Source organism: Heptranchias perlo, chromosome 1, assembly GCF_035084215.1.
Source record: "Heptranchias perlo isolate sHepPer1 chromosome 1, sHepPer1.hap1, whole genome shotgun sequence".
Taxonomy (NCBI): Eukaryota; Metazoa; Chordata; class Chondrichthyes; order Hexanchiformes; family Hexanchidae; genus Heptranchias; species Heptranchias perlo.
In genome coordinates, this window is record NC_090325.1 from 196,310,573 (window position 1) to 196,337,607 (window position 27,035).

A 27,035-nucleotide genomic window follows, 5' to 3' on the forward strand; every position below is an offset into this window, starting at 1 on the left:
TCCCCTATCTATTCTACTAGTTACATCCTCAAAAAAACTCCAGTAGATTTGTTAAGCATGATTTCCTTTTCATAAACCCATGCTGCCTTTGTCCAATCCCGTTAATGCCTTCCAAGTGTTCTGTTATCACATCTTTTATAATAGACTCTAGCATTTTCCCCACTACTGATGTTAGGCTAACTGGTCTGTAATTCCCTGTTTTTTCTCTCCCTCCTTTTTTAATTAGTGGGGTTACATTTGCCACCCTCCAATCTGTCGGAACTGTTCCAGAGTCTATAGAATTTTGGAAGATGATCACCAATGCATCCACTATTTCCAGGGCCACTTCCTTTCGTACTCTGGGATGTAGATTATCAGGCCCAGGGGACTTGTCAGCCTTTAGGCCCATTAATTTCCCTAGCACTATTTTTTTTACTAATACTGATTTCCTTCAGTTCCTCCCTCACTAGACCCTTGGTTCCCTAACATTTCTGGCAGGTTATTTGTGTCCTCATTTGTGAAGACAGAACCAAAGTATGTGTTTAATTGTTCTGCCATTTCTTTGTTCCCCATTATAATTTCCTCCATTTCTCACTGTAAAGGACCTACATTTGTCTTCACTAATCTTTTTCTCTTGACATATTTATAGAAGCTTTTACAGTCAGTTTTTATGTTCCCTGCTAGTTTACTCTCATACTCTATTTTTCCCCTCTTAATCAATCTCTTTGTCCTCCTTTGCTGAATTCTAAATTGCTCCCAATCCTCAGGCTTGCCGCTTTTTCTGGCAATTTTATATGTCTCCTCTTTGGATCTAATACTATCCCTAATTTCTTTTGTAAGCCATGGTTGAGCCACCTATCCTGTTTTATTTTAGCACCAGACAGGAATGAATAATTGTTGTAATTCCTGCACATGTTCTTTAAATATTAGCCATTGCCTATCCACCGTCATCCCTTTTAGTAAAGTTCCCCAATCTATCATAGCCAACTCACACCTCATACTTTCATAATTTCCTTTATTTAGATTCAGGACCCTAGTTTTGGATTCAACTACTTCACTCTCCATCTTAATGAAGAATTCTATCATGTTATGGTCGCTCTTCCCTAAGGGACCCTGCACAACAAGATTGTTAATTAATCCTTTCTCATTGCACAATACCCAGTCTAGGATCGCCTGTTCTCTAGTTGGTTCCTCAACATATTGATCTGGAAATCCATCACGTACACACTCCAGGAATTCCTCCCCCACAGTATTATTGCTAATTTGGTTTGACCAATCTGTATGTAAATGAAAGTCACCCACGATTATAGTTGTACCCTTCTTGCATGCGTCTCTAATTTCCTGTTTAATGCCCTCCCTTACATCTCCACTACTGTTTGGGGGCCTATTGACAACCCCCACCAACGTTTTCTGCCCCTTGGTGTTTCTTAGCTCCACCCATACAGATTCCACAGTGATTTTCTGAGCTAATATCCTTCCTCACTATTGCATTGATTTCCTCCTTTACTAACAATGCTACCCCACATCCTTTCCCTTTTTGCCTGTCCTTCCTAAATATTGAATACCCCTGGATGTTCAGTTCCCATCCTTGGTCACCCTGCAGCCATGTCTCTGTAATCGCAACTATATCATAACCTTTAATATCTATCTGCGCTGTTAATTCATCTACCTTATTGCGAATGCTCCACGCATTAAGACACAATGCCTTTAGACTTGTCTTTTTAAGATTGCTAGTCATCTTAGTTTTATTTTGCACTGTGGCCCTATTTGTTTCTCGCCCTTGTTTTCTCTGCCTTCCACTATTGCTTCTTCCCTTTCTCCCTTTTGTTTCTATCCTTGTTTCCCCCTCCTCTGTCTCCCTGCTCAGGTTCATATCCCATGATTGTATAGGAACATAGGAACAGACGTAGGCAGTTCTGTCCCTTGAGCCTGTTCTGCCATTTCATATAGTGTACATCTAGAGAACAAAAATATAATAAAGAATAGTCAGCACACATTTCAGAAGGGAAGTAATAGCACTAAAAAGTGACAAATCCCCAGGACCAGATGGTTTCCATCCCATGGTTTTAAAGGAATTCGGTGAGCACATTGCAGATGCCCTAACTATAATCTTTCAAAGTTCTCTAGATTCAGGAACCGTCCCTCTAGATTGGAAAATTGCACATGTCACTCCACTTTTTAAGAAAGGAGAGAGAAGGAAACCAGGGAATTATAGACCAGTTAGCCTAACATCTGTTGTCGGGAAAATGCTGGAGTCTATAATTAAGGACAGGGTGACTGAACACCTTGAGAATTTTCAGTTAATCAGGGAGAGCCAGCATGGATTTGTGAAAAGTAGGTCGTGCCTGAGAAACCTGATTAAATTTTTTGAAGAGGTGACTAAAGTAGTGGACAGGGGAATGTCAATGGATGTTATTTATGGACTTCCAGAAGGCATTTGATACGGTCCCACATAAGAGACTGTTAGCTAAGATAGAAGCCCATGGAATCGAGGGAAAAGTACGGACTTGGTTAGGAAGTTGGCTGAGCGAAAGGCGACAGAGAGTAGGGATAATGGGTAGGTACTCACATTGGCAGGATGTGACTAGTGGAGTCCCGCAGGGATCTGTCTTGGGGCCTCAATTATTCACAATATTTATTAACGACTTAGATGAAGGCATAGAAAGTCTCATATCTAAGCTTGCCGAGGAAAATAACCCCAGCCTATCCAATCTTTCCTCATAGCTAAAATTCTCCAGTCCTGGCAATATCCTTGTAAATCTCCTCTGTGCCCTCTCTAGTGCAATCACATCTTTCCTATAATGTGGTGACCAGAACTGTACGCAGTACTCAAGCTGTGACCTAACTAGTGTTTTACACAGTTCCAGCATAACCTCCCTGCTCTTATATTCTGTGCCTCATCTAAGAAAGGAAAGTATTCCATATGCCTTCTTAACCACCTTATCTACCTGTCCTGCTACCTTCAGGGATCTGTGGACATGCACTCCAAGGTCCCTCACTTCCTCTACACCTCTCAGTATCCTCCCATTTATTGTGTATTCCCTTGCCTTATTTGCCCTCCCCAAATGCATTACTTTATATTTCGCTGGATTGAATTCCATTTGCCACTTTTCTGCCCACCTGACCAGCCCATTGATATCTTCCTGCTGTCTACAGCTTTCCTCCTCACTGTCACCCACATGGCCAATTATAAAATGATAATAATAATAAATCCAATAAGGAATTCAGGAGAAACTTCTTTACCGAAAAAGTGGTGAGAATGTGGAACTCGCTCCCACAAGGAGTGGTTAAGGCGAATAATGTAGATACATTTAAGGGGAAGCTGGATAAACACATGAGGGAGAAAGGAATAGAAGGATATGCTGATAGGGTGGGATGAAGTAGGGAGGGAGGAGGCTCGTGTGGAGCATGAACACCGGCATAGACCAGTTGGGCCGAATGGCCTGTTTCTGTGCTGTAGTTTTGATGTAACTCAATGTAACTTCCTGCCGGCATCATACTGACTTCCTGTAACACTTTCTCTGTTGCACTTTGTTGGTAATGACCCTGTCATTACAAAACGCCCTCCCCTCCCACTCGCGGTGGGACATGCTACTGAAGATCTTCCAGTAACATATGAAAAGTCTTGTACGTGTTTCCAGCGAGTGTCACACTTGCTTCCTGTCACCGTCCTGCGGCCAATATTTGCAGCTCCCTTCCACCACACCAGCTGCGATGAGCTAACACGACACAGACTGACGATCGAACCCAGCCCCTTCCTCTTCGATCCACTTTCAACACTCAGAGCTTAACTCGCCTCCATTCGTTGGTCTTAAGCAAAAACAAAAATATTTCGCTTGAATATAAACTAGGGAACAAAACCATAGAATGGTAATTTCTGCGTGTGCACCAGCAGTAAAAAGAGAGAAAGAACTTGCATTTATAAAGCGCCTTTCAGGACGTCCCAAAGCACTTTACAGCCAATGAAGCGTAGTCACTGTTGTAATACAGGAAACGCGGCAGCAAATTTGCACATAGCAAGATCCCACAAACAGCAATGAGATAAATGACCAGATAATCTGTTTATTTTTTAAGTGTTGGATGAGGGTTGAATATTGGCCAGGACACCGGGGAGAACTCCCCTGCTCTTCTTTGAATATTGGCCGTGGGATCTTTTACATCCACCTGAGAGGTCAGACGGGGCCTCGGTTTAACATCTCAGCTGAAAGACGGCACCTCCGACAGTGCAGCACTCCCTCAATGCTGCACTGGGAGTGTCGGCCTAGATTATGCCCTCAGGTCTCTGGAGTGGGACCTGAACTCGTCACCTGCTGACTCAGAGGCGAGAGTGACACCCGCTGAGACATGACTGGGACCCACAAACCGTCAGCCCAAATGGGGAAACTGCGGGCCCGTTGGCTGTGATCGTCAGTCTGTTGATTGAATCGATTGGCAGCGTGCCCGTGATTTTCCAGTATGTGCAAGGTAGCCTGTATGATTTCTTCTCCAGGCGTGTACTTAGAAAATTACCCGTCAAATGCCCATCGACGTTGTTGTGCTAAAAATAGTCAACAGACGAAAAGAGTGGATTAAAGGAAGGATAATAATCTTTAATTTAGGGGGACCAGATGATGCAATGAAATATGGTGCAATGATCTGGGACTTGGGTATCATTCCAGCCTAAACAGATGGGATAAAGATCTCGATCAAAGAGCAATTCTAATCTGATTCCCAGCAGACTTCAGAACACAGCACAAAACTGCCCTCCAATACGGCACAAACTGGCACGAATTCAGCAATCCTATTCACAGACGCCAATGTGGATAAAGAATATGCTGGTGCAGAGAAAGAAAGGATGGGGACCCCCGAATTTGCTCACTGTCTGGAGCGCCACCAGGGCAAAGCCAGAGCTCCACCCCCTGGCCCCAGGCACCCTTGATCCTGTTGGAATTCATGAACGTTTACATCTGCCAGTATTAACGGAGCTGCGGAGTCGGGGCCTGGAGATTGGGGGTTGGGGTTGGGGGTCGGAGCCGGGGAGCCTGGAGGTCGGGGGTTGGGATCGGGGGTCAGAGCCATGGAGCTTGGAGGTTGGGGATCAGAATCGGGGAGCCTGGAGGTCGGGGGTCAGGGGACTTGGGGCCAGGGTGCGTGCAGGTCGGAGCTGGGGAGTCTGTAGGTCAGGGGTCGGAACCGGGAACCTGGGGGTCGGGGGCCTTGGGGCCAGGAGCGGCGTGATGGGGTAGCCCTTTAATGTGGGGGTCAAGAGGTGCACTCCTGCTCTTCCCCACTCCACATTCACAGGTACGTTACTTATCTTCTTTGTCAGCTGCCTCTGAGAGGGGACCTTAAGCAAGCGTCAGGCTCCTTATTTTTAAAAATTCGTTCATGGGATGTGGGTGTCGCTGGCGAGGCCGGCATTTATTGCCCATCCCTAATTGCCCTTGAGAAGGTGGTGGTGAGCCGCCTTCTTGAACCGCTGCAGTCCGTGTGGTGAAGGTTCTCCCACAGTGCTGTTAGGAAGGGAGTTCCAGGATTTTGACCCAGCGACGATGAAGGAACGGCGATATATTTCCAAGTCGTGATGGTGTGTGACTTGGAGGGGAATGTGCAGGTGGTGTTGTTCCCATGTGCCTGCTGCTCTTGTCCTTCTAGGCAGTAGAGGTCACGGGTTTGGGAGGTGCTGTCAAAGAAGCCTTGGCGAGTTGCTGCATTGCATCCTGTGGATGCTACACACTGCAGCTACTGTGCGCCGGTGGTGAAGGGAGTGAATGTTTTGGGTGGTGGATGGGGTGCCAATCAAGCGGGCTGCTTTGTCCTGGATGGTGTCGAGCTTCTTGAGTGTTGTTGGAGCTGCACTGATCCAGGCAAGTGGAGGGTATTCCATCACACTCCTGACTTGTGCCTTGTAGATGGTTGAAAGGCCTTGGGAAGTCAGGAGGTGAGTCACTTGCCGCAGAATTTCCAGCCTCTGACCTGCTCCTGTAGCCACAGTATTTATGTGGCTGGTCCAGTTAAGTTTCTAGTCAATGCTGCAGAAGGACGGCACTGGAGGAAATAATTAGCCTTTGTATTTGAGGTGTTTGATTACCGTGTGATACGGAGGAGTCCTGCTGTGTGCCATAGTTGACCTTTAACCATTTGTATTGATCCAGCCATTGGGTGCAAAATCTATCCAATTCTGCATCATCTCACCTTGCTGATCACACTTGCACATTTAATTGGTTTCCTTTAATTAACTTTGTCCAAGGCTGCTATCACATTAAAACAATCTCATGGCATCAGGTCAAACATGGGCAAGGCAACCTCCTGCTGATTACCACCTACCGCCCTCCCTCAGCTGATGAATCAGTCCTCCTCCATGTTGAGCACCACTTGGAGGAAGCAAGGGAACAGAATGTACTCTGGGTGGGGGACTTCAATGTCCATCACCAAGAGTGGCTCGGTAGCACCACCACTGACCGAGCTGGCCGAGTCCTGAAGGACATAGCTGCCAGACTGGGCCTGCGGTCGGTGGTGAGCGAACCAACACGAGGGAAAAACTTACTTGACCTCGTCCTCACCAATCTACCTATCGCAAATGCATCTGCCCATGACAGTATTGTTAGGAGTGACCACCACACAGTCCTCGTGGAGACGAAGTCCTGTCTTCGCACTGAGGACACCATCCAACGTGTTGTGTGGCACTACCACCGTGCTAAATGGGATAGATTCAGAACAGATCGAGCAGCTCAAAACTGAGCATCCATGAGGTGCTGTGGGCCATCAGCAGCAGCAGAATTGTATTCCAGCACAATCTGTAACCTCATGGCCCAGCATATTCCTCACTCTACCTTTACCAACAAGCCAGGGGATCAACCCTGGTTCAATGAAGAGTGTAGAAGAGCATGCCAGGAGCAGCACCAGGCGTACCTAAAAATGAGGTGCCAACCTGGTGAAGCTACAACTCAGGACTACATGCGTGCTAAACAGCGGAAGCAACTTGCTATAGACAGAGCTAAGCCATTCCACAACTAACGGATTAGATCAAAGCTCTGCAGTCCTGCCACATCCAGTCGTGAATGGTGGTGGACAATTAAACAACTAACGGGAGGAGGAGGCTCTGTAAACATCCCCATCCTCAATGATGGCACAGTCCAGCATGTGAGTGCAAAAGACAAGGCTGAAGCGTTTGCAACCATCTTCAGCCAGAAGTGCCGAGTGGATGATCCATCTCGGCCTCCTCCCGATATCCCCACCATCACAGAAGCCAGTCTTCAGACAATTCGATTCACCCCACGTGATATCAAGAAACGGCTGAGTGCACTGGATACAGCAAAGGCTATGGGCCCTGACAACATCCCAGCTGTAGTGCTGAAGACTTGCGCTCTAGAACTAGCTGTGCCTCTAGCCAAGCTGTTCTAGTACAGCTACAACACTGGCATCTACCCGACAATGTGGAAAATTACCCAGGTATATCCTGTCCACAAAAAGCAGGACAAATCCAATCCGGCCAATTACCATCCTATCAGTCTACTCTCATTCATCAGCAAAGTGATGGAAGGTGTCGTCGACAGTGCTATCAAGCGGCACTTACTCACCAATAACCTGCTCACCGATGCTCAGTTTGGGTTCCGCCAGGACCACTCGGCTCCAGACCTCATTGCAGCCTTGGTCCAAACATGGACAAAAGAGCTGAATTCCAGAGGTGAGGTGAGAGTGACTGCCCTTGACATCAAGGCAGCATTTGACCAAGTGTGGCACCAAGGAGCACTAGTAAAATTGAAGTCAATGGGAATCAGGAGGAAAACTCTCCAGTGGCTGGAGTCATACCTAGCACAAAGGAAGATGGTAGTGGTTGTTGGAGGCCAATCATCTCACCCCCAGGACATTGCTGCAGGAGTTCCTCAGGGCAGTGTCCTATGCCCAACCATCTTCAGCTGCTTCATCAATGACCTTCCCTCCATCATAAGGTCAGAAATGGGGATGTTCGCTGATGATTGCATAGTGTTCAGTTCCATTCGCAACCCCTCAAATAATGAAGCAGTCCGAGCCTGCATGCAGCAAGACCTGGACAACATCCAGGCTTGGGCTGATAAGTGGCAAGTAACATTCGTGCCAGACTGGTGCCAGGCAATGACCATCTCCAACAAGAGAGAGTCTAACCACCACCCCTTGACATTCAACGGCATTACCATCGCCGAATCCCCCACCATCAACATCCTGGGGGTCACCATTGACCAGAAACTTAGCTGGACCAGCCACATAAATACAGTGGCTACAAGAGCAGGTCAGAGGCTAAACCCTAAACATTCACTCCCTTCACCACCGGCGCACCGTGGCTGCAGTGTGTTCCATCCACAGGATGCACTGCAGCAACTCACCAAGGCTTCTTCGACAGCACCTCCCAAATCCACAGCCTCTACCACCAAGAAGGACAAGAGCAGCAGGCACATGGGAACAACACCATCTGCACGTTCCCCTCCAAGTCACACACCATCACGACTTGGAAATATATCGCCGTTCCTTCATCGTCGCTGGGTCAAAATCCTGGAACTCCCTACTTGACAGCACTGTGGGAGAACCTTCACCACACGGACTGCTGCGGTTCAAGGCGGCGGCTCACCACCACCTTCTCAAGGGCAATTAGGGATGGGTAATAAATGCTGGCCTCGCCAGTGACACCCACATCCCATGAACGAATATATATATAAAAAAATAAATGAATTTTCCGTCTGTTATGTAGTCGTACACTCTGACGTCGATGTTAGGTGTTTGAAGAATCAGAATCTGATTTAAAAATAAATGCCCACCACAGGTTATACTTGTATATGGATTTTGTGAATTTTCAAAGCTCTTGTACAGATTCCCATCCTTCTATATCCCTGGAAAAAACAGGACTTTTGCCGATTATGTTCCTGACAAAAATGCTACAAGTGCTTGAGAGTCAAACAATGTGAATGTGGGGGTTTTGTGTTTTTCTAAGTGAACATGAAGGTGCCTGGGCTGACGGGACCACCCAGAATAGTACAGGAAGACACTTCAAAGAGTTTTTAAAAGCCCCACAAGTTACTTTTCGCATTGAGGACCTCAGATTTTGCCCACATTTTGAAGCTAGTGGACGGGTACAAAAAATAATGAAAAAGGCTAATGGAATGTTGGCCTTTATCTCAAGAGGGTGGAATACAAAGAGGAGGAAGTTATGTTAAAGTTATATAAAGCTCTGGTTAGACCCCATTTAGAGTACTGGGTTCAGTTCTGGGCACAGCACCCCAGGAAGGATATATCGGCCTTGGAGGGGGTGCAGCGCAGATTCACCAGAATGATACCGGGGCTAAAAGGGTTAAATTATGAGGACAGGTTGCACAGACTAGGCTTGTATTCCCTCGAGTATAGAAAATTAAGGGGTGATCTAATTGAGGTGTTTAAGATGATTAAAGGATTTGATGGGGTAGATAGAGAGAAACTATTTCCTCTGGTGGGGGGAGTCCAGAACAAGGGGGCAGAACCTTAAAATTAGAGCTAGGCCGTTCAGGGGTGATGTCAGGAAGCACTTCTTCACACAAAGGAGAGTGGAAATCTGGAACTCTCTCCCCCAAAAAGCTGTTGAGGCTGGGGGTCAATTGAAAATTTCAAAAAATGAGATTGATCGATTTTTGTTGGGTAAGGGTATTAAGGGTTATGGAACCAAGGCGGGTAGATGGAGTTACGATACAGATCAGCCATGATCTAATTGAATGGTGGAACAGGCTTGAGGGGCTGAATGGCCTCCTCCTGTTCCTATGTTAGCATGTTCCTTTGATGCAGCTGAGAGTTGTGCAGTGTGGACGTGTGGCTGACGATGACTATAGGAACCGACCACAAAGCTGATTAACTTGTGTTTGTCCTTGACGGCTACCCTGACCTTCAGCTTCAGACCTGAGCAATGAGCTCTTTATTGGAGATGCTTCAGGTAAATAGGTCATCTAAGAGATCTCATTTTCAGTGGAGAAGGAATTTATTTATCAGTAGACTATAGGTTACCTCACAGTCAAATATTAATGGCTTGGCTTATTAATTTGTGGAAGTAATTACAAAAATTGAACTTCGGTGCTTTGGGGAAATTTGGGGATTAATGCAGATCTTTCCATAGCAGGGAGAGTGCTGGATAATGTTTCTATACCTAACTCAGGGGTGTTATGTCCAATTATAGCACCCTTACTGCTACCTGTGCTGATAGCAGCTAACTCTGCACAGACTGGGAATTGCAAACTGGGATTGTTTCTGTCTTTGTGAATCAGTTACGTAACAGGGAATGGAGCAACTAAACCATCAGGGCACTCAAATTTTTTTTTAAAAACTAGCAATTTTCTCTTTTTGACCCCATTCTTGGTGTTACCATTCCACATGGTGCTGAGGGAGTGCCGCACTGTCGGAGGTGCCATCTTTCAGATGAGACTTTAGACCGAGACCCCTTCTTCCCTCTCAGGCAGAAGTAAAAGATCCCATGGCACTATTTCAAAGAAGAGCAGGAGAGTTCTCCCCGGCGTCCTGGGCCAATATTTATCCCTCAATCAACAACACAAAAAACAGATTATCTGGTCATTATCACATTGCTGTTTGTGGGATCTTGCTGTGCGCAAATTGGCCGCCGCATTTCCTACATTACAACAGCGACTACACTTCAAAAGTGCTTGCAAAGCAGTTTGGGACGTCCTCTCTCCGATTCGATGGACACCATTGTTCCCAAGTTTCAAATGCACTATTCTACATATTGTCCTTCCTCCGCACTTCACCACTCTGTTGAAGTCTGTTCATCGCACTGTTCCCAACTTGTCTTTTCCCAGGAGTACAAAAATTTGGAACTCTTCACCGCCCTTCCTACAATCTGTAGGTTTTAGAAACCAACACTTGGCAGTGGCCAATCAAATAATTCTTTGATTCCTGGGATGAGAGGGTTGTCCTAGGAGGAGAGGTTGAGTAGAATGGGCCTATACTCTCTGGAATTCGGAAGAATGAGAGGTGATCTCATTGAAGCGTATAGAATTCTGAGAGGGCTTGGCAGGGTAGATGCTGAGAGGATGTTTCCTCTGGCTGGAGAGTCCAGAACCAGGGGGCATAGTCACAGGATAAGGAGTCGGCCATTCAAGACTGAGATGAGGAGGAATTTCTTCACTCAGAGGGTTGTGAATCTTTGGAATTCTCTACCCCAGAGGGCTGTGAATATGCTCAAGACTGAGATCGATGGAAATTTGGACACTAAGGGAATCAAGGGATATGGGGATCAGGCGGGAAAGTGGAGTTGAGGTCAAAGATCGGCCATGATCTAATTGAATGGCGGAGCAGGCTCGAGGGGCCGTATGGCCTACTCCTGCTCCTATTTCTTATGTTCCTAGAAGTACACTCACATGTACATTTTATGAAGTGGATGTGGAGTGCTTGCAGGAGGAGTGCATTGATCCATCCTGGTTTCTTGGTATAATTGTGCTTGTGATGGGAGCCATGTGGGACGGGGGTTGAAGCAACTTGTTTGGTCCTGGGTTCTGGGGATTTAGTTAGGCTGGGGATGGGATGTGGGGACAGGCTCTGTACTCTAGGGGTTGTGTCAGCTGGAGTCATATGTCATTGATTTAAGGGGAGGGGAACCATTTTACAAATCATGTATTATTGGTGATGATTTCGATTGTCCAACAAGAAGGTGTAGACTAGATCCCATTCAGAACACCCTTTCCAGTCCATCAAGAAACAGAGTAAAGGTTAATCGTCTGGGCAAAAGGAAGTATCATAATGTCCGAGGTCTCGCTGGAGTGCGGCCTCTCGCTGCGTTAGTTAGACATTTTCCTGCATCCTTCAGCTCGGATATAATTTGCCCCGTAACTTGCTGGGAGTTCGAGCTGATCACGGGGCAGCGAGGACAGCCGGGCATCTGGGACCTCAGTGAACGATGGGACCAACAGTCTATCTCCTCAACCAATGAGATTAAAGGATTGAGAAAGAAACAGAGGAACGATGGAGAAGGAGATCTGGTGAATTCGAGTCAAATCAGGAACAGAAAGAGAAATCAAGAGAGGGAAAGAAAGATTGGATTAAGAGAGAGAAAAAAAGGGCAGAAAGGAAAAGTAAGAAATACATTTTAAATGTGAAAATTTAATAATCTCTAACAAAAATGTACTACCTGTAGGACTGAGACTCCACGGTTTAAACTGTTCCCTTTCTGGGCCAGGGCGGTTGATTGGCTTTGTATTAACAAATATCACATTGTTAAAAGGGGTACTTACACTGTTAATCACCAGCCCTAACTTTCTGCGCGTTTAATGTGCAAATCCAGCAAGTTCTTAAAACTAACGGGGAGGTTGAGGACGAGATGCCGTTTGTGTGAAGCAGACGGAGGAGCGGGGTAAATTGACCAGCAGGTTCTGGAGATTTGTAACTCACGGCGTCTCTCTCAATCCCCTGAACCTGCCGGCCGAATTTGCATTTTAATAACGGCCTGCGTCGTTAACACGCGGTTATTTTTCTAACAAAATCCGGCCCAATATTTTAGGAAGGGTCAGAATTTCTCTTTGACACAGGATTGCAATCATTCGCCCTTATTCTATATGATCACCGTTGTCAAAAGCAAAGCAAGTTAATTTAACCACCTGAGTTCCTGGCTATCCACGTACTTACCTGCTTTATTAGAAATTAAAAGCAATCTGTCCCATAATGTAGTTTATATGAGGATGTGATCCAATTAAATTCCTTCAGGAAACAGTAGATGAATACCTGTTTAAATTTGGAACTGAAGATTAAAATCAGAAGGAAATATGTCACAATATCCTGCAGGGAACATGGAAAATTCATCTGTACGGCTGCCTGGGGTTCAGCAAAGTGGGTTACAAGGATGAACTATCATAGGATCATAGACTCATTCAGCACAGAAGGAGACCATTTGGCCCATCGTGCCTGTGCCAGCTCTTTGAAAGAGCTATCCAATTAGTCCCATCCCCCTGCTCTTTCCCCATAGCCCTGCAAATTTTCTCCCTTTCAAGTATTTATCCAATTCCCTTTTTGAAAGTTATTATTGAATCTGCTTCCACCGCCCTTTCAGGCAGCGCATTCCAGATCAGAACAACTCACTGCCTAAAAAAAATTCTCCTCATCTCCCCTCTGGTTCTTTTGCCGATTACCTTAAATCCGTGTCCTCTGGTTACCGACCCTCCTGCCACTGGAAACAATTTCTCCTTATTTACTCTATCAAAACCCCTCATAATTTTGAACACTATCCTGGAGTTTCAATTGATTGCCTTTTGGAGTCCAGGAGAATTTATTTTTAGGTAATCAAGTTCTCTATTGAATTGTGGAAAATTAATGGCAGAAGGCACAAAAAGTTGGTTTGGGATCTTTCTGAGCACTGACTGTGTGTGAGGTTTGGGTGGCGTGTGACTCGTAGGCACTTTCATACAGGTATCAGGATGATGGAACCCCCTCAACTTTATGATTTGGTGGGGAGAAGTTTGATGGAACTTTATTTTGTTGGAGGTTCTGTCTGATGGTACTTAACTCTCTCAGGAGATTGTCTGAATTGGGTACAGTCTATGATTGGTAAGATTCTACACGATCTGTTAAAGGGAATAGGTTTAATAATGAGTTACGTACACATGTGGATGACATTTTATCATGGGACTGCCTTACCTTTACACTAAGGGAAAGACTTTTAAGGCATCAGTGAGATGTGGAATTATCTATTGGAAGTCTATTTTAAGTAAAACATGTAGTCATATGGCTGGATTGCATGGTGTTTTCAAATCTGCCTTCGGTGGGTTGCAGTCTGTTCTACATCTCAGTTGAGCCAACATTATGGGCTGGTTGGAGTCTGTACTGTGTGTGGGATTTGCATAATTAGTGCACCAGCCAAGTGGGCAGAGAACTAAATACAGAGGTAAAAACAGAAAATGCTGGAAATACTCAGCGAGTCAGGCAGCATCTGTGGCGAACAAAATAGAGATAATGTTTCAGGTCGAAGACCTTTCGTCAGAACACAGAGGAGCTGTTTGTCCTTCGAGACATGGTCAATTGAAAATGAAAATGAAAGAACTCCAGAAATAAACATGAAATGAGACCTGTCTGCCCCCTCAGGTGGACGTAAAAGATCCCATGACACTATTTCGAAGAAGAGCAGGGGAGTTCTCCCAGTGTCCTGGCCAATATTTATCCCTCAATCAACATCACTATAAGATTATCTGGTCATTATCTCATTGTTGTTTGTGGGATCTTGCTATGTGCAAATTAGTAGCCGCGTTTCCTACATTATAACAGTGACTACACTTCAAAAGTATTTCATTGACTGTAAAACGCTTTGGGACTTCCTGAGGTTGTGAAAGGCACTATATAAATGCAAGTTCTTTCTTTCAATAATTCCAATGCTCTGCTGGCCGGCCTCCCATCTTCCACCTTCCATAACCTTGAGCTCATCCAAAACTCTGCTGCCCATATCCTAACTCGCACCAAGTCCCGTTCACCTATCACCCCTGTGCTTGTCGACCTACATCGGCTCCTTGTTCACCAATGCCTCAATTTTAAAATTCTTATTGTTGTGATCAAATCCCTCCATGGCCTCGCCCCTCCCTCTCTCTCTAACCTCCTCCAGCCCTACAACCCTCCGAGATCTCTGCGCTCCTCCAATTCTGGCCCCTTGTGCAACCCCCACTTCCTTTGATCCACCATTGGCGGCCGTGCCTTGAGCTGCCTAGGCCCTAAGCTCTGGAATTCCCTCTCTAAACCTCTCCGTCTCTCTACCTCTCTCTCCTCCTTTAAGACGCAGTTTAAAATCTACCTCTTTGACCAAGCTTCTGCTCGCCTGTCCTAATATCTCTTTATATGGATCGTTGTCAAATTTCTGTCTGATAATCACTCCTGTGAAGCGCCTTGGGGCGTTTTACTACGTTAAAGGCGCTATATAAATGCAAGTAGTTGTTGTTGTTATTGCTGGCTGGAGTGAGGAAATAACAGCCATCCCCTTTGAAGTTCAAACAGGTGAAAGGAAATCAAAAAGGTTCCTTTCATGATTAAATAGAGTTGTTAATCATTCATAGGATCTAAAGGCTAGAAATTTCCTGCTGCTATGGAAACACATCCCAGTATGTCAGCTGATTGAAAGGACTCCTCTTGTTCCTATCAGCGGATTTAAGTACCTCTAACACCTGGATGGACAGTGATCTTTTTCTTCATTCGCTGAAATTACTTGACTAATTTCAGAACAGGGCAATGCTACATGGAACAGAGGAAGATGCAAAGATAGGAACGTATAAAACTGGAAAAGACGCGCAGTCCATGCAGGTCAGTCTCAAACTCTAGAGTATCCATCAATCGCCCCTCCCTCAAATATCTCATTATTCCCTAAACTTTTCTACACTACCTCTCTCCACTTCCCCCCCCCACCTCATTCCACACCTTCAGTACCTCTCTATAAAGTAAAAGAAAAGAGAGACTTGCATTTATATAGCGCCTTGCACCACCTCAGGACGTCCCAAAGTACTTTACAGCCAATGAAGTACTTTTGAAGTGTAGTCACTGTTGTGATGTAGGAATCGCAGCAGCCAATCAGTGCACAGCAAGATCCCACGAACAGCAATGTGATAATGACCAGATAATCTGTTTTTTTAGTGATGTTGGTTGAGGGATAAATATTGGCCCAGGACACAAGGGAGAAGACCCCTGCCACTCTTCGAAATAGTTAAATCTAAACTCTCTGTCTGCTTTCCTTGTTCTAAGCTTGAGGCTGTGTCTCCTGGTTCCAGAGTTTATAGCAATCTTGATCATATTATCAGGGTTCAATTTATCATTCCCTTAAGGTTCGTAAATAATTGAATAATATTTCCCCAGAGCCTTCGCGTCTCCACAGTAAACAACCCCAGGCTCTTCAATCTCTCCTCAAACCTCAGTTGCTTTTAAACTAGGTAATAATTTGGTTGTTCATTTCTGTGCTGTCTCCAATGCCTGAGTATATTTGCTGTAATATGCTGACTGCAACAGTACACAATAACTTCTCAAGGACCAATACAACAATTCCCAAACACAAGGGGGTTATAATGTGGGAGTGGACCAGCTGCCTGTTATATAGCCTGCCTGATTTTACATTCCCTTGAAGTCCAACCAGCAAAATTGAATTTTACCAACATGGAATCTACAGAAAGAGCCCATTCAGCCCATCTGAATTACAATGCTGTAATTCCATTTCTCTGCCACTTACCCGGTTTATAGTTTGGTTTATATTTTATCATTCCTTTTTAATAATCTAAAGTACATCATTCAATAACAAAATTGTAGTCCAGTGAATATCTGGAGTGACTACAAACTAAATGAAAACACAAATCCTACACTTTGGGCCAACAGATCACCAAATAGTTTGCAAGTAATCAGAGGAGGCAAATCGAATCATGATTTAAAGAAGGTGCCTTTAATTAACTTTTCAAAAGGGGCCTCTATTTTCAGCAGCCTGTGCATGCTGTCCTGATTCTCATCGATTACTCGCTTATAATTACTGATTCCCAGTGGTATCTTGAGATGGGCATCTGGACAAGGAATTGGCTGATTTCCAGCTGTGATGGGTCAAAGTGGGACGGATGGGAATGTGAGAATTATTGATTCCTGTGGATGCAGTACACAAAAAAGCTTATTAACTTCAGGTTTGGATTTAGAGATGAGGTGATTGTATTAAAATCACCTAATCACTGTGGAGCATCCGTGATGCTGAGACTATCGTGGATAGCACGTTCAGTGAGGTGGTCACACCGCAGGTAAAGATTACGCAGGCAGAAAGGAAATGGGTGACCGCCAGGCAGAGTAAAAGGACTAGGCAGGTAGAGCAGGAGTCCCCTGGGGCCATCTCCCTCTCAAACAGATATACTGTTTTGGATATTGTTGGGGGAGATGGCTTATCAGGGGAAAGCAGCAAGAGCCAAGTTCGTGGCACCACGGGTGGCTCTGCTGCACAGGAGGGGAGGAATAAGAGTGGCAGGGCTATAGTGATAGGGGCTTCAATTGTAAGGGGAACAGATAGGCATTTCTGCGGCCGCAAACATGACTCCAGAATGGTATGTTGCCTCCCTGGTGCTAGAGTCAAGGATGTCACAGAGCGGCTGCTGGGCATTCTGGAGGGGGAGGGTGAACAGCCAGTAGTCGTGGTCCATATCGGTACCAATGACATAGGTAAAAAAAGGGATGAGGTCCAGCAAGGTGAATTTAAGGAGTTAGGAGATAAATTAAAAAGCAGGACTTCAAAGGTAGTGATCTCAGGATTACTACCAGTGCCACGTGCTAGTGAGTATAGGAACAGGAGAATAGACCGGATGAATGCGTGGCTGCAGGGATGGTGTAGGAGGGAGGGATTTAGCTTCCTGGGACATTGGGACCGGTTCTGGGGAAGGTGGGACCTGTACAAGCGGGACGGGTTACACCCGAGCAGGACCGGGACCGATGTCCTCGCGGGGGTGTTTGCTAGTGCTGTTGGGGAAGGTTTAAACTAGAATGGCAGGGGGATGGGAACCTGAGCAGGGAGACAGAGGAGGGGAAAACAAACGTAGAAACAAAAGACAGAAAGGGAAGAAGCAATAGTGGAAGGCAGAGAAAACAAGGACGAAAAACAAATAGGGCCATAGTGCAAAATAAAACTAAGATGACTAGCAATCTTAAAAAGACAAGTCTAAAGGCATTGTGTCTTAATGCACGGAGCATTCGCAATTTGCTAGATGATTTAACAGCGCAGATAGATATTAACGGGTATGATATAGTTGCGATTACGGAGACATGGCTGCAGGGTGACCAAGGATGGGAACTGAACATCCAGGGGTATTCAATATTTAGGAAGGACAGGCAAAAAGGGAAAGGAGGTGGGGTAGCGTTGTTAGTAAAGGAGGAAATTAATGCAATAGTGAGGAAGGATATTGGCTCGGAAAATCACGATGTGGAATCTGTATGGGTGGAGCTAAGAAACACCAAGGGGCAGAAAACGTTGGTGGGGGTTGTCTATAGGCCCCCAAACAGTAGTGGAGATGTAGAGGAGGGCATTAAACAGGAAATTAGAGACGCACGCAAGAAGGATACAACTATAATCATGGGAGATTTTAATTTACATATAGATTGGTCAAACCAAATGAGCAATAATACTGTGGGGGAGGAATTCCTGGAGTGTGTACGTGATGGTTTTCTAGACCAATACGTTGAGGAACAGGCAATCCTAGACTAACAATCATTCATTCCTGTCTGGCGCTAAAATAAAACAGGAAAGGTGGCTCAACCGTGGCTTACAAAAGAAATTAGGGATAGTATTAGATCCAAAGAGGAGACATATAAAATTGCTGGAAAAAGCGGCAAGCCTGAGGATTGGGAACAGTTTAGAATTCAGCAAAGGAGGACAAAGAGATTGATTAAGAGGGGAAAAATAGAGTATGAGAGTAAACTAGCAGGGAACATAAAAACTCACTGTAAAAGCTTCTATAAATATGTCAAGAGAAAAAGATTAGTGAAGACAAATGTAGGTCCCTTACAGTCAGAAATGGGAGAAATTATAATGGGGAACAAAGAAATGGCAGAATAATTAAACACATACTTTGGTTCTGTCTTCACAAATGAGGACACAAATAACCTCCCAGAAATGTTAGGGAACCAAGGGTCTAGTGAGAGGGAGGAACTGAAGGAAACCAGTATTAGTAAAAAAATAGTGCTAGGGAAATTAATGGGGCTAAAGGCTGACAAATCCCCAGGGCCTGATAATCCACATCCCAGAGTACTAAAGGAAGTGGCCCTGGAAATAGTGGATGCTTTGGTGATCATGTTCCAAAATTCTATAGACTCTGGAACAGTTCCGACAGATTGGAGGGTGGCAAATGTAACCCCACTATTTAAAAAAGGAGGGAGAGAAAAAACAGGGAATTACAGACCAGTTAGCCTAACATCAATAGTGGGGAAAATGCTAGAGTCTATTATAAAAGATGTGATAACAGAACACTTGGAGGGCATTAACGGGATTGGACAAAGGCAGCATGGGTTTATGAAAAGGAAATCATGCTTAACAAATCTACTGGAGTTTTTTGAGAATGTAACTAGTAGAATAGATAGGGGAGAACCAGTGGATGTGGTGTATTTGGATTTTCAGAAGGCTTTTGATAAGGTCCCACACAAGAGGTTAGTGTGCAAAATTAATGCACATGGGATTGGGGGGAATATACTGGAATGGATTGAGAATTGGTTGACAGACAGGAAACAGAGAGTAGGAATAAACGGGTCTTTTTCCGGGTAGCAGGCAGTGACTAGTGGGGTACCGCAGGGATCAGTGCTTGGGCCCCAGCTATTCACAATATATATCAATGATTTGGATCAGGGAACTAAATGTAACATTTCCAAGTTTGCAGACGACACAAAGCTGGGGTGGAATGTTAGCTGTGAGGAGGATGCAAAGAGGCTCCAATGTGATTTAGACAAGTTGGATGAGTGGGCAAGAACATGGCAGATGCAGTATAATGTGGATAAATGTGAGGTTATCCACTTTGGTTGTAAAAACAGAAAGGCAGATTATTATCTGAATGGTGATAGATTGGGAAAAGGGGAGGTGCAACGAGACCTGGGTGTCCTTGTACACCAGTCGCTGAAAGCGAGCATTCAGGTGCAGCAAGCAGTTAGGAAGGCGAATAGTATGTTGGCCTTCATTACAAGAGGATTTGAGTACAGGAGCAGGGATGTCTTACTGCAGTTATACAGGGCCTTAGTGAGACCACACCTGGAGTATTGTGTGCAGTTTTGGTCTCCTTATCTGAGGAAGGATGTCCTTGCCATGGAGGGAGTGCAACAAAGGTTTACCAGACTGATTTCTGGGGTGGCAGGTCTGTCGTAAAAGGAGAGATTGGGTCGACTAGGCCTATATTCACTAGAGTTTAGAAGAATGAGAGGTGATCTCATCGAAACATATAAAATTCTAACAGGACTAGACAGACTAGATGCAGGGAGGATGTTCCCGATGGCTGGGGAGTCCAGAACCAGGGGTCACAGTCTCAGGATACAGGGTATGCCATTTAGAGCCAAGACGAGGAGATATTTCTTCACTCAGAGGGTGGTGAACCTGTGGAATTCTCTACCACAGAAGGCAGTGGAGGCCAAGTCATTAGATGTGTTCAAGAAGGAGATAGATATATTTCTTAATGCTGAAGGGATCAAGGGATATGGGGAAAAAGCAGGAACAGGGTACTGAGTTAGATGATCAGCCATGATCATTTTGAATGGCGGAGCAGGCCCGAAGGGCCGAATGGCCTACTCTTGCTCCTATTTTCTATGTTTCTATATTTTTTTGTTTAAAAGGAGGTTCTGTTGAATGGATCTGTGAAACAATGCAACATATAAATGAACTTATGGGAACTTTCTTGTTTCCAATTGTTATCTTTCAGACGTCCTGAGGTTGTGAAAGGCGCTATATAAATGCAAGTCTTTCTTTCTTTCTCATGATCGTTTTTTGAGGCAACGCAATTCTAATTTGTGCATGAGTTGTTTGGTTGAACTTTTCACACCTGACCTGGCCTTGGAGCCTGTAATCCACACACAATATTTGCCTAGAAATTTGAAAATGAGGAAGTATATCAGTGTAAAAGATAATTCCGATTCTATTCTTCCTCGTTTTTGTTCATACAATATCTGGAGTAATAAACAACTTATTAAAAAAATAAGTAGAACAAAGCTTTTGTGATTGAAAGACACGAGCTTTGGGTTATGTTACAGATGGAGTGTAGGAGGCAAGAAAAGTATTTAAAGGCACCCAGAGAAATTGGTCCAAGAGAAGTTTCCTAATGTTATCGAGGCAACACCGATGGGGGCAATGAGGAGCTCCAGTGAGCACCCATTACCATGTCCACATTGCCGAGGGATTTCATTGGGTTCAGGAAAAGGATTCTGTGATACTCTCGTTTCTGGTCAAATGTCTCAGATGGAGACAGAGATTTCCAGGTTGTCCCACCTTGGGGACTGGATGGTTCCTGTGAGCCAGCACAGTTGGGCAAGATTTTCCTCTGTGTGTGCTTTAGCGTAAAGGATCGTTTCAGTGGAACACATGGAGGGTTATTGGGCGGAGAGGATCTCATGTACGTAACGGAGCCTATTCGATTTACCATCCGTTCGTTGAAATAGAAGAAAAATCAGGCATGCAATCGTACTCCTCCCTCCCCTTCCTATTTTCCTGTAGGTAATCATAGAATTATATAGAACAAGGGGGCATAACCTTAAAATTAGAGCTAGGCCGTTCAGGGGTGATGTCAGGAAGCATTTCTTCACACAAAGGGGAGTGGAAATCTGGAACTCTCTCCCCCCAAAAAGGTGTTGGGGCTGGGGGTCAAATGAAAAGTTCAAAACTGAGATTGATGGATTTTTGTTGGGTTAGGTGATTAAGGGTTACGGAATCAAGGCGGGTAGATGGAGTTAAGATACAGATCAGCCATGATCTAATTGAATGGTGGAACAGGCTCGAGGGGTTGATTGGCCTCCTCCTGCTCCTGTGTGTTCCCTGACATCTCTTACCTTGACAAGCACAAAAATAAATACTTAAAAAAAACCCTGTTGTCTTGACTGTAGGCATCATCAGGTATCCATGCCAACCTCCGTGTGATTCAATAGAACCTTGTCACAAACCCATGTACACGAATAGCTGGAGTATCAATAGCCCAGTTGTCACATACACATTAATAGTAATGAACTCTGCTAACAGACTCTCTGGGTTATCATGTATTCATGGACCTGGATCCATTTCCTTTCTCTGCTCTGCCATGGTTTCTACAAACACTGGCACATCCCGGGACTACAGGAAAACAGTGTCAATTAAACTGGAACCAGGCATCAGTAGAGATGGAGGAAAAGGGCATCAGCCCGATTCGTAATTCAAACAAACAAATGCTTTCAATTTCCACGATGTAACAATTCTTTACAGAAAACATTGAACGCATGTACAGAAGAATGTTCTCTCCGAGAGTGGCTGTCCTCTCAGTACATGAGAAAAGCTTGTATTTTGTCTGTAGATGAGCAACGTAATTAATATATGAATGACCAACCTCCCTGAGACACCATTCTGATCCAACCCATTAATTGTTATTGTAGTCAAGTTGAGCGACCACAACACTGACCTGCCTAAAGAAAGAAAGAACATGCATTTATAAACTGCCTTTCATGACCTCAGGACATCCCAAAGGACATTACAGCCAATTAAGTACTTTAAAAGTGTGGTCACTGTTGTAATGTAGGAAATGCAGCAACCAATTTGCACACAGCAAGATCCCACAAACAGCAATGTGATAATCACCAGATCATCTGTTTTTTGTGTTGTTGGTTGAGGGATAAATATTGGCCCAGGACACTGGGGAGAACTCCCCTGCACTTCTTCAAAATAGTGGCCGTGGGATTTTTTACGTCCGCCTGAGAGGGCAGACGGAGCTTCGGTTTAATGTTTCATCAAAAAAATGGCACCTCCAACAGTGCAGCACTCCCTCAGTACTGCACTGGGAGTGTTGGCCTAGATTTTGTGCTCAAGTCCCTGGAGTGGGGCTCGAACCCACAACCTTCATAATTCAGAATTGTAAACAATTTTACAACACCAAGTTATAGTCCAACAATTTTATTTTAAAATTCACAAGCTTTCGGAGGCTTCCTCCTTCCTCAGGTGAATGTCAGGTGAATCCCAGGAGGAAGGAGGAAGCCTCCGAAAGCTTGTGAACTTTAAAATAAAATTGCTGGACTATAACTTGGTGTTGTAAAATTGTTTACAATTGTCAACCCCAGTCCATCCCCGGCATCTCCACTTCATAATTCAGAGGTGAGAGTGCGGCCCACTGAGACACAGCTGAATATTAAAACCATGGAGAGGGTAGAGTGAAGATTCACTATAGTGAGCGGTTGTAGTTGTTGTGTTACCCGATCGTGTGCAGCATCCCTCCGTCATCCTAACTCTTCTCCCTTCTCGCTTCCTTCTAGGGGCTTCTGAACAGCTAGAGGCACCTGCGGAAGACCAGACCTCGGAGGAGGACAGTCCCTCTGAAGATGTACTGTCAGGTACTCCAGCTCTCCCCTAGACACCAGCTCAGATGTTGGCAGTCCGAGCGGGTTAGATAGTGAACTAGAAGGATCTGCACATGGGAGGAGACCCAGGACCAGTGGGCAGAGACAGCACAGGGGAGGTCTTGCTGGAGGATGAGGCTATCTCCGACCTCAGCTGAGGATGACACAGATGAGGACTTCCAGGTCCCGGCCATGAGAAGGAAACTGCTGGCTCCGCGCGGACAGCTGTGCCAGGTGTTGGAAGGCATGCCCTGGAGTCTCACCAGTATGGTTGAGAGTGTGGAGGAATCCGCACCCAGCCCATGTGGTGTTATCTCGCATGGCATCGCCACCCTGCGTAGTGTGGTCACCTCCAGGGACCCTGCAGTAAATCCCTGGCAGCAGGAGTCCGTGCAAGCATCACTTGCAGCTTCAGTGGAAACTCAAATGACTGCCATTCAGGGGCTGTCTAGGGGCTGCACAATGGAGAGATTGGTGGATTGAATGTACAGCGTCCAGTCACCTTCTGAAGCCTGCTCTCCTACAGCTGACTGGAAGTGAGGAGCCCCAGCCCCAAGGGAGGGGCAGTGGTGCGATGGGAGGGGTACGCGCTGGCTTCTCTTCGAACCTCAGCACATCTGCACATTTTCCTCCCTCCTCCCCCCCGCCCCGCCCTCCCCCAATCAATACCCACCACGAGGGTCAGACTGGCCCTGGCAGTGACCCAGTCATCGCAGTCTGCAGCTGGGACCTCACAGGCTCGAGCACCCAAGAAGTCACCGGCCTCGAGGGACCAGACACGAGGAACAGTCGCCTTCCACCAGCTCTGCTCAGGCCATTAGGGGAGCTCCTCGTACGAGTGGTAGAGTCAGGGAACCTTCTGTAACGAAAAGCACCGTGGGCTGATCACCTGGCTGAGAAATTAACAGAAAGCACGGATTATGTTTGGCATTAAATTGATGGTCTTTACGGCCTTTGGGATTTTGGTCTGCCGAGCGCTTTAAAAGCAGCTTCTGAGTTTGCATGGCCAGAATGTCATTGAGGTAGAAGTTGTGTGAATGTTCCTCAGTTCAGGGTGAAGAGAAGTGTTGAAGAACGTGCGCTGGATTGTTACGCAGAGGGGCTCTTTGTCAGTTCTCAGGGCAGAGTGTGAGAATCTCAGCGGAACGTTACTTAAACGGAAAGAAAGTAATTGTCATTATTATGAAAATAATGATGGAAACACAACGTTCCTCAGATTTCAACAAAACTGTAGGATAACTTTAGCAAGACTGCTCCCGCCGTGGACCTCGGCCAATGGGAGCACAGCTCGAGGAGCTGGGCGTGGGGGTCAGTGGTCTCCGATTCGCGGCGCTCCCAAATTATCCGCTCAGGTGCTCCGATCTCCATTCCTGATTCTCCCATCGGCACTCCCATCAAGCGAGAATCCCTGCCCGCAGTAGAGTCTTGGTTAATTCAGCATTAAGTTTCCATACGGGAGGCTCTGTGTGTCAGTACTGATAGGATTCCTTCTTTCTTTTTAAATTTAGATTCGTTAATTGAGTATGGTGTCGGTGAGTTACAGCAACAGGTGGGTCCAAGAGAAGATCCAGTTGGAGCACCTGCTGTATCCAGTGCTGTCCGTTTACCTGTACAGGTGATACCAAATCGCATACAGTGTAAAGTAAGTATTTTTGTCTTGTATATTATATGAAGTGAATCTCAGCCAATTTAAACATAGAATATTACAGTACGCCATCTGTGCTTTACAATTTTATTCCTCTATAAATCACTGGTCAGACCCCAGCTGGAGTATTGTGCCCAATTCTGGGCACCGCACTTTAGGAAGGATGTCAAGGCCTTGGAGAGGGTGCAGAGGAGATTTACCAGGATGATACCAGGGATGAGGGAGTTCAGTTACGTGAAGAGACTGGAGAAGCTGGGATTGTTCTCCTTAGAGCAGAGAAGGTTAAGGGGAGATTTAATAGAGGTGTTCAAAATCATGAAGGGGTTTTGATAGTGTAAATAAGGAGGAACTGGCAGGAGGGTCGTTAACCAGAGGACACAGATTTAAGGTAATTGACAAAAAATCCAAAGGGGGAGATGAGGAGAATTTTTTTTACGCAGCGAGTTGTGATGATCTGGAATGCGCTGCCTGAAAAGGCGGTGGAAGCAGATTCAATAATAACTTTCAAAAGGGAATTGGATAAATACTTGAAAAGGAAAAATTTGCAGGGCTATGGGGAAAAAGCACGGGGGAGTGGGACTAATTGGATAGCTCTTCCAAAGAGCCAGCACAGGCACGATGGGCCAAATGGCCTCCTTCTGTGCTGTATGAATTAACCAGTCAAAATCCCAAACATTTGGTCATCAGACCAGTTAATTAGCTCAATCCCTGAGGGAAGCTAGGTTTCTTGATTGGAGTATTGCCTCATTGTCACTCTGGCTATCCAACATTCTCTATGGAATTTCTGATCCACATTAGCCAGTAATGGGAAAAGAATTGATAAGATATAATTTACATTTAAAGGATGATTGCCGAGCCTGGGGCTCCATTCGGGGAGGGGAACGGAAAAGGAACTTGTCACAGGAAATTGCAGAGACGCAGCCCGAGATTTTCCATCCATCGATTTTAAAAGTCGGACAATCCTGGGCTGCATCCTGAGATGTTCTCTCCTCTTCCAACTGGGAATGCCATAATATGGAATTACTCCTTTAGCAACTATTTTGCCCTGAAGAATAAACGCAGGATATTATACACGATTAAATTCACCCATCCCGCACACTTGAAGGGACTGTGGGTCGGAGAGGGCTGGATATAATGACACCACTATTCCCGGTCAGAATGGAGATGATTGGGTAATTTCCCCATCTATCACACCTGGAGACCGCACTGCTGTAAGTGACTGGGATTTATTTTATGCACATATTTTGTATTATGTAACTATCCTCCACTCATTGCATTTTGCTAGAGAAATAATCCTGCTTTTATCGGGAGAAGTTGCTGTGGTTTAAGTCATGAGTTCTGTTTGCTGTAGTTCATAGAGACTTTTTAAAAATAGACTCTGTAGACAATTTGCTGAGTAAATAGGCTTTGTTTACTGTAAAATAGACTGTTTGCTGCGAGTCCTGCCATAAATTCCACTCCATCTCCAACTCACTGGCTGACACAGTGGTGTCAATAGACGCTCTGGTTGGAGATAGGGCCGGAGCCGATTCTCTGGCCTGCACTCCCTTAGAGCATGGCCTCTGGCTGCGAGCCAGAGTGATTGAGGTGTTTAAACTAGACTCTTGGCAGTGTGTCACAAGGAAATAGTACGTTGAGGGCTTGAGATGATAATATGGGGCGCATTCTGGTCCTCGCCTAGGGGCCCGCTGGTGGTGAGTGCGACAGTGGAGATAAGACAGATACAGTAATCACATTACATCCCCGATATTCTGACGGGAGCCTGTTACAAGCGAGGCTTTGTGCTGGGAGCTCAGTCTGGTAAAGTTACCCTGATACTGCCATGGTCCCAGCAATACAGGGGCCTAATACTCCAATGAAGGTGATGCAATTGCTGTCCTGTTTGAACCATGGAGATATAACGGAGCTGCGCAGGACTGAATAATGTAGCCTGGAATGTTTGATTCATATCTTTAGGTTTCAATAAGTTGCCTGTTAGAGTAAACAGCTGGAGATTGTTCCCGACAGTCCCTGACACAGCAAGTTCCTGACCTTATTTGGGAAAGTGCTGTGTGGGCGTTATAAAGTGAGGTGGGGTTAATTTGAGTCTTCAGCTAGTTTGGATTTAATGATTCGTAAAGGCCCCGTGCTTCACACACCTGAGCTCCCGATAGCGGTGATTATTCGGTGCGACACTCCCAACGAGGAACAACGCTTGAAGGGACCTCCTGTCGGTTAGACTCTGGCTCAGTGTTGCCAACTCTGGTTGGTCATATTCCTGGAGATTTCATCACATGACCAACTGCCTCCATCTGCCCTGACCCTACGTTTCCCGCCATTGGTCCCCTGACAATTCAATCCTCGTGGTGCTCCGCCTTCCCACGGCCAATTGGGAAGCAAACAGATTCTTTGTTGCCTGATTGGATGATTC

General features: G+C 45.5%; 1 protein-coding gene across 4 annotated transcripts in view; it reads left to right on the forward strand.

Moving 5' to 3' along the window:
- LOC137331133 (B-cell scaffold protein with ankyrin repeats-like) overlaps positions 1 to 27,035 on the forward strand; it is a 230,899-nt gene that overhangs the window by 27,098 nt on the left and 176,766 nt on the right. For all 4 annotated transcript variants that reach the window (XM_067994740.1, XM_067994748.1, XM_067994756.1 and 1 more), the window contains exons 3-4: positions 22,897 to 22,974; positions 24,489 to 24,622. In XM_067994740.1, coding sequence (XP_067850841.1) covers positions 22,897 to 22,974; positions 24,489 to 24,622 — 212 coding nt within the window. The remainder of the gene's footprint in view (positions 1 to 22,896; positions 22,975 to 24,488; positions 24,623 to 27,035) is intronic.